Genomic DNA, 20,699 nt, shown 5'->3' with positions numbered 1-20,699 from the left:
ATCACAGGAAAAAATACTGATCCCATTGTCCAGAGAGTTCGGTCTCTTTGGTTCTCTGCTCCAATAACATTCTTCCTAAATAATCCCAGACTGACACTGCAAATTGCCCCCCATCCTTTTGTCCCTGGGCGTGGTACAGTGATTACTGGTGGGGACGGAAGAGCAGCCACACGCAGCCAGCTGGAATGACTTCAGACATTAAGAGAACAACCACAAGAAGAGCTGTCACGTCACAGCTGGGTGCATGGCTCCAACTGAGTAGCTGCACGGAGCGCTTCCTCAAAACAGCCCTGCTAAACACTGTGCCCACAGCCAGCTCCTGGGAGTGCAGAGAAGCAAATGAAGAGAAACAGCAGGTACGAGGTACCTGGCTGCACCACAGCTGCAACTCTGCTCACTTGCAGAACCCATCCTCCTCTTTGCTCTATGAACACACCGTGTTCTGCTAATCTCTAAGCTGCAGAGTTGAGAGGTCAGAGGGCAGCCTCCATTTCCTGATCCTGCAGTTTGCATTTTCTGTACATACAGAAACTGGCTTTACAGCTTGTTTGGGTTCGTAAGATGCTTCTCACAGGAGAGAATTAAAAGTAACTGAAGCAGAAAAACATTCACATCACAGTGCACAAATAAAATTCCATTTAAGGATATCTGCAATTTCTCCCTCATCCCAAGAGCCCAGGTGGAGCTGTATCCCTGTTTACAGCAGGGGAGCTGGACAACATGACCTTAAGGGTTCCTTCCAACCCAAATGGTTCTGAAACTATAACTAATGAGAAAGAACTTCTTGTGCTTCAGTGCAAGACAGGAAGTTTTCAGGTTTCAGTGTTTTCAGCTAACAAGTCACTTTGCCTATACATCTGCGAAAGAACACGATTTAGCTTTATCCTGTCTTAAGTACCAAGTGAAACCTGTCATTTTGGTGATAGCTCCAATTATCTTTTTTAGCTCATATTTCCAACCAATCATATTACAAATGATCTATGTAAATTAGTAGTGCAATTTGACTCCATATTCATAATGTTAAAAATAGTGTCATCCTGTCAGTAGCCCTCATCTCAACTATACTGCAGGCTGGGACAGACTACCACCATCACTATCAACTCAAAAGTAAGAATAGCAGAGTTACTGCCCACCCACTCTGCTTAAACTCTGAAGTGTTTATTTTCTTAAATTTAAGAGTAATACATAATGTAGAAGGAAGAGAAAAACAACTGCTTTGAACCCAGAGGCATAATACAAACCAAATAAGAAAATCATAGAAGTAATAACTAAAAAAAAAATTAGAAAGTGAAAGAGGAGGAAACAGGAGATAGAGAAAGAAAGTCAGAAATGGGTATAGCAAAGAATCATAGAATCATTAATGTTGGAAAGGGCCTCTAAGATCACCTAGCCCAACTTTTCACCTCCCACCAGTGCTGCCACTAAAACATGGCCTTTGGTGCCACATCTTCACAGATGCAGCTTAAAGCTGCAGCTTAAAGCTACTCCCTCTCATTCTATCAAACATTACAAGAATATCAAAAGCAGATAATCATGATTATCGGTGTTGCCAATACTGAATTCGAAGTGCTGCTTTTCTTCTTTTCTTTTGGAGGACGCATTTATAAGCAGGAATTCTGAAGATTCTACTTGAAACTCTGATGTATCACAGAACTGCAGGTCCAATTGGCAACTGAATGCCTGCCTTAAAGGCTCGGATTTCTCACAGATGGTACCAAGAAAGTTTTTTACTGATGCCTTTAAAAGCTTGGCAAGGTTTTTTGCTTGCTATTTTTGTAGGTGTTGTCACTTTGTGCTTTCTGGCAGCTGCGGAGATACCACAAAACCAGCAGTTTTCACAGAAATTCAATCCTGAGTCAAAACTGAATGCTGTCACTTTTCTGTTTTGACTGAGCATGCACACTGTGAGCAACCTGAGCATCCCTGTTGTGAGACTTCTGGTTTTCAGGCTTCACACCATCTCTGCCAGCAAGATTTATTGCCCATGCACATTTTTTTATGATTCTGTGGACTTCTAAACTGGACACCCAGAGGCAAGATGATATACAGTGATGACTTCTTGCACAGCCTCTCACAAGCAGTAGGAACCTGAAATTCAGGAGTGTAATGTTTGTACCCACAGACACAAGGCCATAAGCCTAGGACAGCAGCTTATGCCCCTGACTGAATACCCAGTATGAGGGGAAGGAAGGTGGGATCTTCATTACTGGTGAGGAAGAGGAGATGGGTGGGGGTGGCAAAGCCATTTCTCCAGAGGAACTGGGGAACTCCAAGAGAGGCCTGCAAGTAAAGGCTTAATCCAACCCAGCACCCATAGCCATCATTAACACCTCGTCACTAAGGTCCTATCCAGAGGAGTAACCCTGTGGCGTTACATCTACTGGATGTTGCCCAAAGAAGGTCATGTCTCAAGGGGACACCAAGGAGGTAATATCTCATAGAGGTCACCATGGTCACTTTAAGAAGGTCATATCCTATGGGGCTGCTAAGGGGGTCACATCTCACAGAATCACAAAATAGTTTGGGTTGGAAGGGACCTTTAAGATCATCTAGTTTCAACACCCCTGCTATAGTCAGGAACACCTTCACTAGACCAAATTCATTCAAGTTGCATCCTGCTTGGCCTTGAACACTTTCATGGAGGAGTTACTCCTAGCCTCACTGGGTAACCTGTTCTAGTGTCTCACCACCCTCATGACAAATAATTTCTTCCTGGTATTTAGGAAGAAATATATTTAATCTACCCTCATCCATTTAAAAACCATTTCACCTCCTGTCACTAAATGCCCTTATAAAAAGTCCCACCCCAGCTTTCCTGTAGGCCCCCTCAGGTACTGGAAAGCCACTGTAAGGTGCCCCTGGAACCTTCTCTTCTCTGGCTGAAGAGTCCCAGCTCTCTCAGCCTGTCCTTATAGGGGAGGTGCTCCAGCCCTCTCATCTTCTTGGCCCTCCTTTGGACTTGCTCCAACACCTTCATATCCTTCTTGTGTTCAAGGCTCCAGAACTGGTGTGGTGGGGTCTCTTGCGAGCGTGATAGAGGGACAGACTCACTTCCTTCAACCTGCTTGTCTCTTTGCTTTTCTTGATGCAGCCTGGGATATGGTTGGCCTTCTGGGATGCAAGCGCACATTGCTGGCTCATGTAGAATCTTTCATCAACCGACACCATCAAACCCTTCTCCTCAAGCCGTTCTCTATCCAAACCATGCTAGGGATTGCTGCAGCCCAGATGTAGGACCTTGCACTTGGCACTGCTAAACTTCATGAGGTTGGCATGGGCCTACCTGTCAAACCTGTGCAGGTCCTTCTGGATAGCATCCTTCATTCTAGTGTGTCACCTGAACTGCTCAGCTTAGTGTTGCCTGCAAAGTTGCTGAGGGTGCACTTGATCCCACTGTCCATGTCACCTACAAAAATATTAAATAGGAATGGTCCAAACTTCAGTCCCTGAGGAATGCCACTCATCACTGGTCTCCAATTGGACACTGAGCTGATGTCCTCAACTCTCTGAATATGATCAAATCATCTGATTCTTTATTCAGGGAGTGGTCCATGCATCCACCATTTTTCTCCAACTTGGCAACCGGGATGATATGGGGGACAGTGTAAAACACTTTGCATAAATCCAGGGAAATGACGTCAGTTGCTCTTCCTTTGTCCACTGACACTGTAAATCCATCATAAAGGGCCAACAAGTTTGTCAGGAATGACTTGCCCTTGGTAAAGCCATGTTAATTACCACCAATCACCTCATCTTTATTTTCCATGTGCCTTAGTATGGCCTTCAGAATTATCCACTCCATGATCTTGCCAAGCACAGATGTGAGACTGACTGGCCTGTAGTTCCCTGGATCTTCTTTTTCTCCCTTCTTGAAAATGGGGGTTATGTTTTCCTTTTTCCTATCAATGGGAACTTCATCAGACTGCCATGACCTTTCATATATGGTGTATATTGGCTTGGCAACTTCATCTGCCAGTTCCATCAGAACTCATGGATGGATCTTGTCAGGTCCCATGGACTTTTGCACCTTCATGTGCTTTAGATCATCAGTTTCATGGAGGTCACCATGGTTACCCTAGGAAGGTTATGTCTCAAGGGGTCACAAAGGAGATCATATCTCATGAAGGTCACCATAATCACTCCAAGATGGCATCCCATGGGGTCACCAAAGACACTCCAGAAGCTATAGGGTGACTGGAGGCAAGTGGGAGCTGGCAGCCAGGCACCCACCAGGCACCACACTGCAGAAGGTGAATGCCATCAAATCCCACGGTGTTCCTGCAGATGGGACTGTGGTTCATGGAACAGCAAACTTCACATGCCCCACAGAGGAGGCTGCCATTTTCCACCCCTTCTGCACCATTTTCAATGCAACTTACAGTGCTCCTGGCCACACCACTGTCCTATGACAGACTCCTGACACCACCTATCAATTTAATTCCCTTGTTTAAGAAAACAATAAACAACTGCAACAACAACAACAACAAAAAAGTCGGGCATCGTGTGTCCTTGCAGATCGGTGCAGATCTTTGAGCTCCTTGCAGCTGTGACAGAGTGACCCTCCTCCCAGCTCTGTAGAGCTCTGTACCACAAGATGATGAAATCAGGGGAAGGATGGCATCATGGCCAACAAGCATGACTGCTGTACAACAGCAAGCCTTGCACCTGCTGATAGGACGTGGCCACATGCATCCCCATGCCCCCCTTCTTCCTCTTCCACATGCACAAAGTTGGAGAACATAGGACAGCTTGGCCAAGGGGAATGAAGCATGCACAGCTCCCAGACCCATGAACAGACCATTGGGACCTTCTCAAAGCATGGAGGTCCAATGAAGAGCAACAGGTAACACACACACAAAAAGGTTTGTGTTGATAAGTGCAAAACATTTTTTCCTGTTTCCTCTATTTACTTCTCCTTTATGCCTCTTGGAGTCAGCCAGTGCATCTGCTATGAGATCTCTGGTGAGGAAGAACACAGTGTCCTCACCCTCAAAGCGAGGTTTGTGTTTTTTTTCATTTCTGACTTGTTTGTTTTCACTCTTCTTGCCAAAGTTCACCCTGCAGCTTTATCTGTCCCACCAGGCATATCCCCTGCACCACTACAGCACCTTGCACGTGACTGCAGATGAGCAGGAGAGGTTGTCGCCATATCATGGACCTGAAACATACTTATCTCTATGGTGGTTTTCTTTCCCTGCTGCCATCTAGCATTGAATTGGGATCACAGAATCACAGAATCATTATGTTTGGAAAGACTGACAAGATCATCTGGTTCAACCATAAACCCATACCTGTGGCCACGTTACTCAGTGCAACATCTACCCTTTTCTTGAACACCCTCAGGGAAAGTGACTCCACCAGCTTCCTGGACAGCCTGACCACTCTTTCTGAGAAGAAATTTTTCCTACTATCCAACTTGAAACTCTACTTTGGGCATGGCCCTTGGGTCAGAACGGTAACGGAGGAGTGCTCAGGGAGGACTACCAGCAGTTCTCTAAGAGCTAGTTGCACCAATAGAAGAAGATCTGAGCACCCCGAAAGGAGCACTGGTTGGCAGGAAGGGACAAGCCTCCTCCTCCTTCTGTGCAAGGTCATTGCTAACAGCATATTTCTTGCAGCACTTCTTGGCAAAAATCTCCCACAGAGGGTATGCAGGGCAGCAACAGATGACTTCCCATATCTGGGAGGGGGTGTTTTGTTTTCTTTCCCATCTAAAAAAAGCAGAAAGCATCACACACTCCTCCTTTTGTATATGTGTCTGTGTGTGAGAAAATGAAAATGAAAAGGAAATGAGCTCATTTCTGAGTAATAAACCACAGAGGTTTTAAGAGAGATTACCTCATGCCATGTGGTGACAGCAGCCTTTTCGCACCTCTAGTGATAACCCAACTAAACCTCTGGCCTCAGTCTTTGACCACCCTGACATTTTTCATCCAAACATGGTTCCTGTCTGCCCCACTTTTCAGCTACTATAGCCTGCACAGGGATTGTTAATGTAGAGGGAAGGATACTGTAGGATTAGCACTGACATGATGTGGTGCTCAAATCCTGAAGTGAAGGTAGTTCAGCTTCCACCCCCTGGATGCTCTGGTAGATGGGACTGCTGGTACTCACCCTAGAACCTTGTCTGTGCGTGTGGCCAGTTCTGATGCTCATGAGGTTTGGGTCGTGATTACCTACCCACAATACAGTCATGTGATTCCATGCTTTTTATTCCTAAATAGACATCTGAAAATGAAACCCCAAACACATGCTCTTTATTTTCTTGTTGCAGCAAAGACACGACTCTGCAATTGCTCACCAAACACACCTAATCTTGTATTCACACAAATCACAGCTGATTTCAACCACAGAGGACAGTCAGTGCTTTCTTACAGTGTTGTGCATACTGTCTGCCTCTTCCAAATATAGGACTCTAACCTTTACAGTGAAAAAGAGTTAAGAACTCACAATTTTAAAGGAGAAGGTTTCACAAAAGATCATAGAATCACAGTAACATAGGACCATAAAATGGCTTAGGCTGGAAAGAACCTGAAAGATCACCCAGCTCCAACCCATGTCATGGGCTGACTGCTCCCCACCAGCTCCAGCTGCCCAGGGCCCCATCCAACTCGGCCTTGAGCACCTCCAGGGATGGGGCACCCACAGCTGTCTGGGCAGCAGTGCCAGGACTTACCACTGTCTCTGTGAAATACTTCCCTCTGACTTCTAATCTAAATTTTCCCTGTATTAGTTTAAAACCATTTCCCCTTGTTGTATCACTTTCTACTTGTGTAAAAAATTAATCTCCCTCCTGTTTATAATCTCCCTTTAAATACTGAAAGGCTGAAATGAAATCTCCCCGCAACCTTCTTTTCTCCTGACTGAACATCTTTACCAGGACTGACTGTTACATCTTTACCAGGATATCAAAGTCCTCCTCTGCAGGGCTGCTCTCAAAGTGTTAGTCTGTACCAACACAAGTACAGCACTTTGCACTAGTCTTGTTTCAACTCACTAGGTTCAGATGAGCCCATTTTCAAAGTTGCTGAACCCCCTCTGGATGGTATCCCTTCCTTCTGCTGTATCAACTGCACTGCTCAGCTTTGTGCCATCAGTAAACGTGCTGAAGGTGCATTTGATCCCACTTCTGTGTCACTAATAGAGATGTTAATGAGGACCTGCCCCAACACAGAGCCCTGGGGAACACCATTCATCACCTGCCTCCACCTGGATGTAGGGCTATTGGGCACAACCCTCTGGCTGAGATCATCCAACCAATTCTTTATCCACTGAATAGCCACTCTTCGAACCCACACCTCTTCAATTTAGAGACATTGATGTGGTGTGGACCATATCAAAAACCTTCACAAGACCAGGTAGATGACATCAGTTTCTTTTCCTCTGTTCACAGATGCCATCACTCCATCACAGAATGCTGCCAGATGAGTCAGGCACCTTCTGCCCTTGATGAAGCTAAGCTGGCTATCTCAGATCACCTGTTCATCCCTTCTGTGCCTTAAAATCTCTTCCAGGAGGATCAGCTCCATCATCTTCCCAGGCAGAGAGGCGAAGCTTACTGTCCTGTTGTTCCCTGGATCGTCTTTTCTCCTTTAAAAATAGGAGTGATGCTTCCCCTTCCCCAGTCACCAGGGACTTTGCCTGACAGACTCAACTTTTCAAATATGATGGAGAGTGGCTTGGTCGCCATATCAGTCAGTTCACTCAGAACCCTGGGATGCAAGTCATCCAGCCTCATGGACTTGTCCACATTTAGTCTTAACAAGGTGGTCTTGGACTTGCTCCTCTCTCAGACTGGGGGGGATTTTGCTCTCCCACTTCTCACAGAGAGGTTCAGGGAAGTGAGATTCAGGGATGCAAGGTTCAGGGCTGTGAGACATGAGAAGCCCAAGTAGCAGAGAAGACTGAGGTAACTCATTAGGTACCTCAGTCTTCTCCTTATCTACTGTAGCCCATTCTCTTTTTTCAGTTACCAGAGTGGGTGCACTCTCTTTGGCCTGTTTCTTCTGGACAGTATACCTATAGAATATGTTCTTGTTTTTCACATCCCTCATGGTTTTATTTGCACTTTGGCTTTCCTGCACGCCTCTATTCTTTCCAGGGGACACATCCTTGTTTCCACTGCCTGCACTTGTACTTTTTATCTCTCAGTTTGACCAGCAGGTTCTTGTTTAGCCATGCTGGTTTCCTGCCTCCTCTGCTAATTTTCTTAAATTGGGGAAAAGAGAGCTCTTGAACTCTCAGAAAGGCATCTGTAAATAACTGAGTGCTTTGCTCCACTCCTTTGTTTTTAAGGACAGCTTCCCAAGAGCTGTCCATAAATACCCCAAGAATACCTTGAAGTATCCTTTCCTGAAGTTTGGGGTTCTGATTCCCATGTTCCTCAAGATCACAAACTCAACCATGTCATTGTCACTGCAGACCAAGGCGCAGAGTCTTAACCTCTTTTAATGAGCCCCTCTGTGTCGGTGAGCACCAGGTCTAGAAATGTTTTTCTCTGGTCAGTTTCCTGGATTGCTGACAGCCTGCCATGTTACATTCCCAGCAGATGTCCTGATGGTTGACATCCTCCATAAGGGTGAGAGCTTGCAAGCACAACACTTGCTGCAGCTGAAGTAAGAAGGCCTCCTCTTGATCAGGTGGCTCTAGCAAACCCCAACCACCAGATGTCCTTTATTGGTCTGGTTCTTGATTCTCACCCACAAGATCAAAAAATGTGGAACATTTCAATAATCTGCATGCCATCCTTTCACAGGGGCCATGACAAACTTCTCTGTGTTGTTCCAGTTTAAGTACATGCACTGCTGAAGCAAACAGAAAGATATTATACTCCTCATTGCATCAGTCTCTACTTTCTGCTATTAATTCAGGTTTCCTCTTTCTCCAAACAAAGAAATTTAACATGTTCCCCAGATAAAATCTTTCCCACTTCAAAACTGATTTGTGGGATCTAGGGGAATAAGTGATTATTCAATTGGAGATCACTCAAACAAAGCCCAGCAAAGCAAAAGCACTGCTCAGTGACCACCTCTTACCAAGCAAAGTCAGTTCTGTCCCAACTGAAAAGCACTGGCAAGGCACAGGGGAGGTGCTGCAGCACTGAGGATGGCTTGCTACATACAGAATCCCAAGTCACTATGCTGGTGTCCAGCAAACGTGCTCTGAATTCCTCAGTTCTCCTATTAGATTTCTTTAAGGCACCAGCATGTCAGGAAAGAATGAAGCAAGTCATTTGTGGGATTTCCCTTGTTTATTTCACTCCTGCATCTGCTGTACTGACTGTATGCATCACGGCAAAGTGCAGAGGACATTGTGAGGAATGCAGGGAAGGAATTACCCTGAGTATTAAAATGAAATATTGTTGATAGGCAGTGAATTGAAACTGAATGTTCAAATAACCATCAACAACCATAGGCATGATACTCAGAAAGAGTAAAAAAGCAAGCAGTGAAGGTGCAGCTTCATTAACAGCCTTAGTAGTGTCTGCGAAGTCACTCATGCAAACACTCCACCAGCCTGATAAATGGTGATCAGTGCCAACATTTACTTTACTAATATCTTCTTGATAGCAGTTACCAGGACTGGCCTTTATGAGGATATGAGGAAACTGTTGTCAGTCACCACAAGTGCTGAAACCTACTTAATAAACAACCTACTGAATTTTGCATTCTTTTATGGTGGGTCCTTTTTAACTCTTTAGAAAGCATTTTCGTGACCACCAATAGTGTGAACTGGGAACAGTCTCACATGGATCGATAGAATCATTAAGATCAAATAAACATCTAAGATCATCTAGTCCAGCTTTTCACCTACTACCAACACTGCCCACTAAATCATGTCCCTCAGTACCAATTCTGCACATATGTTAAACAACTGCAGGGTTGGTGATTTCACCTGGACATTCTGTTCCAATGCCAGCTACCCTTTTGGAGACAGATTTTTCCTAATATCTAACCCAAACCAGATGTCCAAGATCAGCTCCCATAGCCTTTCCTCATAGAATAGGTGTCCCATCCTCTGAGCATCTCTGTGGCCCTCCTCTGGACCCACAGCTCCACACCTTTCTTGTCTTGGCCCCAGACCTGGATGCAGTACTGTAGACAGGGCCTCATGAAGGCAGAGCTGAGGGGGACAGTCCCATCCCTCTCCCTGCTGCCACCCCTATGTTGATGCATCCCATGATACTGTTGACCTTCTGACCTGGAAGCTTATACTGCTGTCTCATGTTAAATCTTCCATTTACCAGGATATCAAAGTCCTCCTGTCAGTGGGAGAGCACTTCTGTACATGAACAAGGCTTGTAGTTCATCTTGAGTAAGAACATTACACGGCTCAGCTTCCAAGGAAAGCAGGCAGGGAAATCAGCAAAGGAGGGAAGGTCTATGGTTAGTGGTAGGGCAATTAGTTAATATTTAAACAGCAGATAAGTTGGGTGTAAATGGAATTCTCCTTCATTCCTTCTTTGATGCTGGATCACTCCAGCAGCTCAAAGAGGAATTAATTCTTTCATATAACTGAGTGAATCTGCACTGACATCTTCCTTTGTGGCTGTGGAAATGCAGGGGAGCCCCTGGCTCTGCAACACGAAAAGAAAGGATGAAGGCAATGCCCAGGGCAGTGGTGGTGTCCCATTCTTGGAAACACATGGATGTGGCATTAAGGGACATGGCCTAGTGATGGGACTCAGTAGGTCAGGCTGATGGTTGCACTTGCTGATGATGAAAGTCTTTCTCAACCTACACAATTCCATGATTTTACTTCTAACAGCTGGAGCCAGCCCAGCAGGACTGCAACCAGGAACCAACAGGAAGATCTATTTCAACCATGGAAAGACCCAACGGCCTGCAGAGCCCGGCACACCAGCCATGCACCGGCATGGCCGCACCCACCATGTTCCGGGTGACCTTTGTCTCACACCCCCGGCAGCACAGCTCTGCTTCCTGCTCCAGCACTCATTGCAGGAGCCACCGAGCTGCAGTCTGCAGAAAGAGGAAGGGAAAGAGCAGCACACAGCCCATCAGTGAGCTCAGAGCCGCCAGCACCGGGCAGCAGGACTCAATAGCGAGAGATTCTCATAACCAAACAGCAGCAATGATTTATTTAATTTTATAGAGATGTGGTGCTTGAAGCTGATTCAGCAGAAGCATCAGAATTCAGAGAAAAAACAAAAACAAAAAAACGTTCGCTTTCCTTTCAGTTCTGCTCTTGTTTTCGTTTCTGTAACATTCGTTTTCCTTTCATCACATCTGCCCGCTGGCATTAGTCACGCTGCAGGTTGGTCACGCGCTGCTCTTGATCTCCAGCGCTGCTCAGACCGCAGTGCCTGACACCAGCATGGCTCCGTGTACAGCATCTCAGGATTCTCCCTTCCCAGCCACATAATCCCTCAATCTTCAGATGCTGATAAACAGAAAAATGGCTCTGAGGTCCAGGGCTGCTTAACTCTGTTCCTACCCATTTTCCCCCAGGCTATGCCCATGGCCCCACAGCTTTCAAGACCACTCTAAGGAGCAGCCTCCTGGGGTGCTGCTCTTCCCACAGCCATGCTGCTTTGTTTAGAGGAACTGAAACCAACAGTGTCAGAGCTCACTGGCAGCCTGTAACCACAGCAGGTTATTTTTCACCCTGCCACATTGAGCAAGGCAAAGAGTGGCCCCACGGCCACAGCCTCATTGCCCACCAGCATCCAGCAAGCTCCTCCTGTGGCAGTGGGCTCCCTGCCTTGCACATAGGAGGGCTGCAGCAGCAGGGCATGCAGAGGTGAGCACTGCAGGAGCCCTGGCCCGTTAACCCAATTTGCACACTGAAGACTCCCATTCTTCTTTTTGCCCTACAACTGTTCTCAGGTAACAAAAAGAAGTAAATGAACCTTGCCAATCAGCTAGTCCACTGATCTGTGCACCGCTGCCCTGGCAGGTGGAAGTATCTCCTCTCCAAAAGAAGAGAGACCGTCTCTTGGTGCTGCTGCAGGGGCAGTAGGATGAGCTACCTTTAAAGGCTGTTCCCCTTTTTGACAAGGGAGTCTTGCTAAGCTGGGCAGATGCTCAGAGGATGGAGCAACTGTTCTATGAAGAAAGGCTGAGAGAGCTGGTCTTGACAGCCTGGAGAAGAGTAGATTGCAGGGACACCTTGCTGCGACCTGACAGTACTTGAAGGGAGATTATAAGCAGAAGACTTTTTATGCAGTCTGACAGTTGATAGGACAAGGTCCTCCTTAAAAATAAAAGAGGGGAGATTTTAGATTTAGAGTAGATATTAGGGAGAAATTCTTGACTCAGGGCAGTGAGGTCCTGGCACAGACTTTCCAGAGCAGCTGTGGTGCCCCATCCCTGGAGGTGCTCAGAGCTGGGTTGGATGAGGCCCTGAGCAGCCTGAACTAGTGGGGACAACCAGCCCCTGGCAGAGGCTGGGTTGAGGCTGGGGCAGATTTGAGGTCCCTTTCTGTTCAATTAATTCAGTGATTCTATGATTCTATGATATATCAAGATTGAGGGGCACTGGTTTTTATGCCTGAGTAGTAGATCTCTCTCAAATTGTTTCTGGCTCCACTTAAATGAGCTAAATAAATGCTTGCAGCAATTCTCCTTTCTCATGCTTTGCTCCTCCGTTCCTTCTCCTCACTTTTTGTTCTGTGGGGAGGACAACAAGAGGGCTGATGTGTCCCTGTTCCCTGCTGAAGCTGCTGAGCACTGCTGTTCATGGGGTTGTGGGCAGTGCACACTTGTGGGCAGCCAAGGGACACCCGCCACATGGACAATGGACCCCAGGGCTATTTGCTGCCTCCCTGCCACCTAAACCCAACAGACCTGTTTGGAGAGAGAGTTTCTCCCATAACAGGAATCAAAGGCCAAAGGGCACCTTTCTCAGTATGGGCCTGCATTACAAACACATGTGCTGGTACAGATGTGAAATGACCTTAAAAACATCACATCTAGCCAATAAGCCTGTATACCATGTAGGTATTATATCATAAGCTGAGAGACGAGGGCAGATAAAAGAAAGTGCCAGAGGGCCCTGACACAGTGCCTGCCCGGTGCACCTCACTGTGCTGCAGCCTCAGCTGTGCAATATCCACACCCGGCTGTGGATTCCAGCAAGGCACCCTGAGACACGCAGGGAAAAGGAGCTCTGAACTGAGCTGGTGCAGTTTCCTCTTCCCACAGACAGCAATCAGCTTTGTAGACACTTGTCCCAGAGGCTCTGATCCCACAGGAAAGCACTTCCTGACCTCCCAATTGCAGTGTCTTTTCCTGCTTGTAGCTGCGTTGCAATGGGAAAAGTGGGTATACATTGCACCCAGCCTCAGATCAGCTCTTTGTTACGTCTGACTCTTCTTGCTCTCTTTCTGTCCGCCTGTTTTCGTTTTCAGGTAAACACAAACAGCCATCACACCAAACTTTCCTGCAGACAGATGACTCACTGCCGGAGCTCTGGCAGCTCTCCCAAAACTATGCTACGATCACAAAAGTCACGAGGGCCACGCGGCAATTTCAGCTTTGCTTCCGTGTAGCACAACCTGGACTTGCAGGTGAGCTGCCAGAGCTGCCTGGGCACTGCGTGAGGATCCAGCAATAGGGTAGAACCCTGAGCTGCAGGTGTAGGTCAGCATCCTTCTACCTCCCATACACTGCGCATCCTTACACTCTTTTAACACAAGTACACCCCCCCATCCCGCACACCCATCCCCTCCCCCTCATCACGCCCCGCACCCCGCTTTATTTCTGCGTTCCTCCACCGGTCCGGGCTCGCTCCGACACGCTCCCGCCACGGTGGGGGAGGGATTCCCGCACTGTTCCTGACGTCACTACGAGGGAAAACCCCGCCGCGCTCCGCTTTTAGGGCGCGCATCGCCCCGCCTGCCCGCAGTGTCCCGCCGCCGCCGAGCCGTGTGGATCCGGACTGCGCCGAGCCGAACCGAGCCGAGCTGTTGCCGCGATGATGCCCGGCAGGACGATACGCAAACCTGCTCCACCCGCCGAGCCTGCAGGTAGGGCGAGGAGAAAGGAGACAGGTCTCAGGTGTTTTTATTGCGGGGGAGAGTTTGATGCTGGAAAAAAACACGCTTTTCCTTTTTCCTCTTCCTTTTTCTACTTGATATTCTTCTTGCTTTCCCCCGTGCCGCTACCTGGAATAGACCTCGCTCGAATTAAATCCCCACCTCCCTGCGCGTGCCTTGCAGAGAGGGACGCGGTGGCTGAGTGCGCCGTGGAGCTGCGCAGGATCGGCGACAAGGTGGACCTCAGGCAGAAGATCCTGAACCTCATCACTAAACTCTTCTGCCCCAAGACGTGATCCGCCGCCCCCGCAGCGCTGAGAAAGAAAGGGGGAAGATTTCGACTTTGCAGATCTGGAACGAGAGATATCACTTACACTGGGAGATGGAGGAAAAAAAAAAAAAAAAGCTCTTTGATTTGTGTTTTGCTACCTGCAGACGCCGAGGGATGGCTGTCACCATGTGATTTCTTTGGGAAGTGTTACAACGTTATTGCTTTATGGATGCTAAGTTGGGGGAAAAAATGAAGGGAATGAGCACCGGCCCCTCGCTACGTAGTGAGGGGCAGGTTGGAACTTGTTCTTCTTGGGGCTGGGGAACCCTGTGACAACCCCACCTCCCCTGTTGCCTTCGCATCCCACATCCCAGCCAGGAACTGCGGACAGAAAGGTTCCGAAGCAAAGAAAGAAGTTGTGGAACGTGGGCATGAGTCAACAAGGTGAAAGCCGGCGTTCAGGTTCTGACTGCCCTTATCTTCTACAGCTCGGATTCTGCTGGATGGGGAAGTGGCGGTGTTGGGGATATCTCATTTGTTCATTAAAACCACTGCTTTAATATAAAGGTTATTTGTTGTAGCAAGTGGCTTTGGGGATAAAAAAAAAATGCAATTCTGTGAATTAATGTGATATTGCATAGTTATAGTCTATATATTATATATATGTATATATTTGCATAGATATATATTACATATATATAAAATATGCGTACCCCTTTGTATGAGAGGAGTGTTTCACAGACCTGTTAAGTGAATGCTACTTCTTTAGGCTCAAAGAGTAGCATGAAAAAATGCTCAAAACATGATGGAAATAGTTCATATTAAGCAGAAGAGAAAGCACTCTCTTTTCTGATGGTACAGGAAACACTTCTTGCATTACAGAGGGGAACATAATTTAGTATACCATTAGATAATTAATACAAATGTATAGTATAGAAATACTGAGGTATGATGTGCGTTGTGTGGAAGGTCTCTTCCAACAATGAAAAGAAGTTTTTGATGACAATACAGCTCCTCTGTGTGTTTTTCTGAGTAGCAAAATAACTTATCAAGAGACCATAAAGTCGAATCTGAGTCAAAGATCAAATTTTCTTTGGATCGCCATTTTTTCAAGGAAGGCAGCCGCCTCCCTGTGAAGAAATCATAAGACAGATTGTTACAGTCAGTGTAGGAAAGCAGCTGCAATCTTTATTCATTCTGTACGGGAAAATCCTTCCCTTGTACTTAGTTTCTCTTTCGTTTCATGGCATCCTCATTTTGTTTCCGGACAGAGGAAGCTGCTGCAGCACCCAGAGTAGGGCAATGTGCTGCTGTAATGTAGAATTCCCCTTGTTGGCTCCAGAGGAGCTGCACTAAGCTCACAGCCCAGGCAGGTGTCACCTCTGCACACCACATCTTGCTCCTGAACAGTGTTCTTTCAAGGGTGCAGCAATAAAAAGGCCACGGCTGGTGACATTTGTTGCTACCTCTTCAATCAGTGTTCAGAGATGTGCAGAATCCCCATCTCCTTCAGAAGATGTAGCACAGAAAGTCAGGTGTGGCCACGCGCTTGCTTCTCTAGCTGAGCTCTGCTTTGGTATGCAGCTGTATTTGCGTTGTGTAAGGTTGCATAGTTGCACCTCCTGAATTCCAGTTCAGATTACTGGAGTTCTTCCTGCCTGGTGCAGTGTCTGATGCACAGACTCAGATGTGAACGATCTGAACCGTTTATTACAAGTTCTCACATCACTTACATACCTTCACAAGTTTCCTCTTCCTAGCTTTCCCACTCACCCCTACAACCTTCCTGCCCACCTTTACATGCTGACGGAGCATTCCACAAACACTCTTCAACCATTCATGCGGGCATTTATCCAATCTGAGCCATGAGCTGTTCTTCCTTTTTCTAGAGGTGTCCTTGGTTCTCGTGCTATTTATCTTGCTCCACAGCTGCTGCTCTGTACAGTCCTCCTTGTATTCCACCTGGTAGTGATTTTCTGTTTTTATTTATACCATGTGTTTCAGCTCGCTCTCCTGTCTCTGCCTTTGCAAAGCCGCCATGAAGTAGCTGACACAGATCTGCTTGCTCTGCCACAACCAGCTCTGCAAGGCGGCTGCTCCTTGGCACTGACCACTAAGCACAAAAAGGAATAGCTGTAATTCATCTTTGTATTGCAAAGCAGCATGTTTCACTGACATCTACAGGCATCAGTATTCCAGGTATAAAAACACTGAGTTTTTTTATTAAAAAAACAAAGAGTTTTGGTTAAGCACCAGTGTGCTGCTCAGCAAGGTTGCCTGCCCCATAGTCAGTGGGATCAGCAGTGCCATGGCCTGGTGGCTCCCCGCTGGCTGTGCCTGGCTCAGGAATACTCATCATTTGCATTAGGAGCTGAAATGTATTTGGAAAAAGTCTTCTGCTTCATGCATGCTGCTTTGAAATTCTGAAGGAAATTAAGCACATGGCTCACAGAGCCTGGGCATAAATCCAGCTGTAGCACACACAAATGTTATAATAAAAAGGTGTACTCATAAATGCATTATGATGGGGGCATCTGCATGAAATACCAGTGCAAGTGTTTTTCTGCCTAGATCTGTAAGGACTATTTGCTTTTTGTTAAAAGTTTTTATGTTCTTCCAAGGGCTGTCAAGTACTAGCGCCCAGTGAGCTCAGGAAAAAGTCTGTATCCAGGTGATCAGTGCCAGTACGTGAGCCTGCTGATGTCCTCCCCACCTTTCCTTTTGTTTCTTCCCCAAAGCATTTGCTATTATATGATGTTTCAATACGGGTTTGTTTTTCTTGAGGCCAGGCATTTCCCCGTATCCCCCATGCATGTATGTCTTGAATTCTTGTTGAGATAATAAATGTGAAGTGCTAGCAAGAAAAATGAGTCATTGTTATGACTGTTTTTTCTGAGGGTTGTGAACAAGCAATCGTATTACACAAATTCCTTCCAAATAGGTGGAAATCAGAGGGCACACACCAAAGCAACAGCAGACTGATGCTGGGAGAGCAGCAACTTTGAAGAGGAACATCACATAACAACACATAACTGTACCCCTGAACTTCAAAATGAGACACCGAGGCACCTGTTATAGTACTTTCTAGAGGTCTGCTCATGCCAGGGGCACCATTATCACCACTGTTATTGCCATGCAGCAACCTGCCTCTCTGGGTCACAAAGCCCCCACCTCCCAGCTGAGCACAGCACTGCTGTCTGCAGGGCCCTGACTCACCCCGAGCACCTGGTGCCACAACCAGCCACCAACACCCCCTGCCTGACCCTACATGCGCCGCCGGGTCACGTTTACATTGCACTCAGCTGGGCGAGAACCGGCTTCGTGCTAGCAGCCGGCGTGGGGCTGGATGCACCGGTGGTATTTCATAAACAAATTGCTAGACAACAGGCAACAGAGAGCACACTCCCCCTGGATGTTATTCTAAGTCATTCGGAAAGCAACAACTCATACACTGCTGTGTATTTTTAGCATACACTCTGGAAGGGACTTATTTTCTTGTTTTCCTTTTGTCAGCATGAGACGGCACAAGGCCATGACGTTTGTCTGCAGGGACAGAGCAACAGGAAACACTGGGATGTGGTGTGCTGGCTTTTGAGCCAGAAGGTTTTCTCTAAAGCAAGCAGCAGAATGGCCAGCAAGCAATAGGTCTGACGTTGCTGCAGACACGGGGCTCTGCCTGGGTGCATCTGTGCTGTCTGGACAATGGTGTGAATGTACTAATGCTGCTGCTCACCTTTCTCCTGTGTTGTTTCTTGGCAATACAAATCTCAGCAGTCCATGAGCCCCCCAGAGTACTGGATAAAGCTGGTGGCACCTCAAGTATTGCTGCCATCATATGGCTTTGTGCCATTTGGGTTTCCCTGCATTACCGTCCTTGCGTCTCCTCCCTTTGGCTCCAAGCTGCAGAATCCAACCTGGACACACAGCCGCCTCCATGAAGGGATTTAGGGCCAGGTTTCTTTCCCCTCTGTGCTCCTCGAGGGGACATAACCAAGCTGTGACAGAGCACAAGGCCACATTTGCTCCATGTCTCTCTGAAGGAGGAACCATGGCAGTCCCTTTCCCCCACAGCAGCCAGGATTTCCCCAGCACTGCGCTGGAGCAGCGGCATAGCATAGAAGACACATCATCAAGATGGGGAAAATGGCAGGAACTCCTGTTTGTTCAGCATTATCAGACTGATTCAGAGAGGTGAGGCCATATACGTAGCATCAACAGCAGAAAGGCAAGAAGGTTCTGATTCTGTCATTGGCTACGTTTAGCAAATACTCTTGACTGCTGGGAAAGTTGCTTCCAGGCACAGGTTTACATGGTGCAGATGGAAGGGAAACTTCTTGTTTTGGGAGAGGGTGATTAGTGGCATCAAAAGAGGTTTCCTTTCTTGGCTGACCGCACCCTGGGTGCCCAGCACTGCAGATCAGAGTGATTTTGCTTCCCTTTGCACTCCCCTCTGTGCACACAGACATTGCTCCAGCCACTGCAAGCCTTGGCCATGGGGACAGCCCAGAGAGCCTGTTGTTGCTGGGCTGCCCTTCCAATCACTCACACATGGGGACAAACAGAGAACACTTAGTTTTGGGGTAGTGTGGTAATTTTGACACAATGCTGGAAGTCTAGATGTGTCCATGAATAACCACAGCTGAGGCATGTGGACCCTCAGTCAGGGTGAGCAAAACTAACAAAAGAAGAGAACAGCAAAGACACAAAGACAACAGAAATGGCAAATGAGGCAAAACTTTTAGGGCAGGAAGATAAATTTGACTGCAACTAAGTCAGTGTCTTTACTTACCTTCTTTGGATCTCTCAGCCCTGTATGTTAGTGATACGGGAATTAAAACAAAAACCATGCCCGAAAGCACAAAGTTCTGCTTTTTGTGACAAGACTTCCCTTTGCTGGCATTCCAGCACATTCAGAAAAAGCCTGGTCTACAAAGCACATCTGGGCTGGGGAAAACCCAAATCTGACTTTTCACCAACATACACGGCTTAGTGTTAAATGAGGTCTCATTGCTAATCCATTTATGGATTAAGTCCATTGTGTCTAATCCCTGCTGTATTTCTCTGTAATGAGCCACTGTCTGGAACAATTAAGATTTTAATTAAGAGCTTTCAGGACTGATCCTGCTAGAGCCAGGCTGCTCTGAAGCTGTGGACCCCAGTATCATGGCTTGTGTTAAGAGGAAGTGGCAGCAGGACAGAGAGCAGGACAGCCCTCCCACCCAGCAAAGGGACCGAGGCAGCCATTTTCCGGGGTGATTCAGCAGAAGGGATGGGACTTTTGCCTCCGCACGTGACTCTTGCTCACTTGCACCTTCCCGCCACAGCACCCAATATAGAAACTGAAAGCAAACACAGAAGCTTCTGGGGTGCAAGCCTGGAGATGCAGGCAACGGCAATGCAAACTCCTTTGTCCACTTGCCCAAAGACCCACCAGCTTGTTCTGGGAGTACTGTACATCAGCGTAAATGGTGAGAGGTTAGCAAGGCTTGTCAGGAGAACTGAGCAGAGGCATGCGAGCGAGAAGGCAGGGCACGGGCTGGGAGTTTCCACCCATGCAGCTGCTGCGAGCATCCAACCCAGCACTCAGACGCAGAGCAATGCACACTGACATGCAGGCTTGCGAGGAGGATATAAATGCTTAACCCACCAGTTCCTTCCCCCGCTCTGCCTACCTCGCAGTGATTAGCTGACATGTCCAGGCACTCGCAGGCAGTGCTGCTTTTGGGAGCCTCCGGCATTTCCCGTGTCAGAGCAGCTCCCGGGGAGAACATCTGCACTGTGCTTTCCAGGCCAACTCACTCAGCTGGGTGGCAAGCTGGCTTCCAGTCACAGTGCAGCAACTTCAAAGGGTGAATGCCAGCAGCTTTTCCCATTGGGAGCTCTTGGCCTCCGCCTCCTGCTGTGAACTCCCGCTGCAGCCTGACTCCATCACCACCAAGGTAACAACGAGTCCAGGCCACCTCCATTACAGTGGTGTTTTGGAGGGAAGCATACCCCCTGGGAAGGCTGAAGACAACAAATACAAAGCTAAGACTGGCTGTATACAAATCCTTCCTGTACATACAACCTGTTTCCTTACAGCTCAGTTGCTGGTCAGGAATCTGAGAAATTGCTGCTCATAATGCCAACTCCTCATTTCCACTTTGCCATTTTCATTCTCTTTGCAAATGGATAAGGAGAAAAAACAAAGAAACAAACAAAACAACAACAACAACAACAAAAACCCACCCCAACACATCTTCTGAGACACTAAAGCAGGTCCCAAGCACCTGTTAACATTACTTAAATGCTTTTATCCTGCTTACTCTGAACGACTATTTTTGGAGGGCAGTATTTCACTTCTGGTTTAGAGTACAGCCTCCTCTCTGCAAGGCCAGCTCCAGCCATGGACCAGCCAGACCTCAGTGTGACAGAAATAAGTATCTAGAAGAG

At 47.2% G+C, this 20,699-nt stretch overlaps 1 protein-coding gene and 1 non-coding gene across 3 annotated transcripts; one reads left to right on the top strand and one right to left on the bottom strand.

Moving 5' to 3' along the window:
• Positions 1-8,710: 8,710 nt before the first annotated feature.
• On the bottom strand, positions 8,711-8,815 carry LOC116652564 (U6 spliceosomal RNA). Its single transcript, XR_004305724.2, has one exon. It is a non-coding gene; the product is annotated as a U6 spliceosomal RNA (small nuclear RNA).
• A 4,874-nt stretch (positions 8,816-13,689) lies between these two features.
• On the top strand, positions 13,690-17,137 carry PMAIP1 (phorbol-12-myristate-13-acetate-induced protein 1). 2 transcript variants are annotated; one of them, XM_032441424.2, is made up of 2 exons: positions 13,690-13,987; positions 14,135-17,137. In XM_032441424.2, exons 1-2 carry the CDS (start codon positions 13,936-13,938, stop codon positions 14,290-14,292), a joined length of 210 nt encoding a protein of 69 aa, XP_032297315.2. In that variant the 5' UTR covers positions 13,690-13,935; the 3' UTR covers positions 14,293-17,137. The 2 variants fall into 2 exon arrangements, with proteins under 2 accessions (XP_032297315.2, XP_015703937.2); XM_015848451.3 differs by having other exon boundaries at positions 13,696-13,987; positions 14,180-17,137.
• Positions 17,138-20,699: the final 3,562 nt, after the last annotated feature.

This window comes from Coturnix japonica, chromosome Z (genome assembly GCF_054131305.1).
Source record: "Coturnix japonica strain WE chromosome Z, WE-NBRP24, whole genome shotgun sequence".
Classification (NCBI taxonomy): Eukaryota; Metazoa; Chordata; class Aves; order Galliformes; family Phasianidae; genus Coturnix; species Coturnix japonica.
The sequence above is the reverse complement of the archived record's forward strand: the minus strand, read 5'-3'. Positions and strand labels throughout refer to the sequence as shown.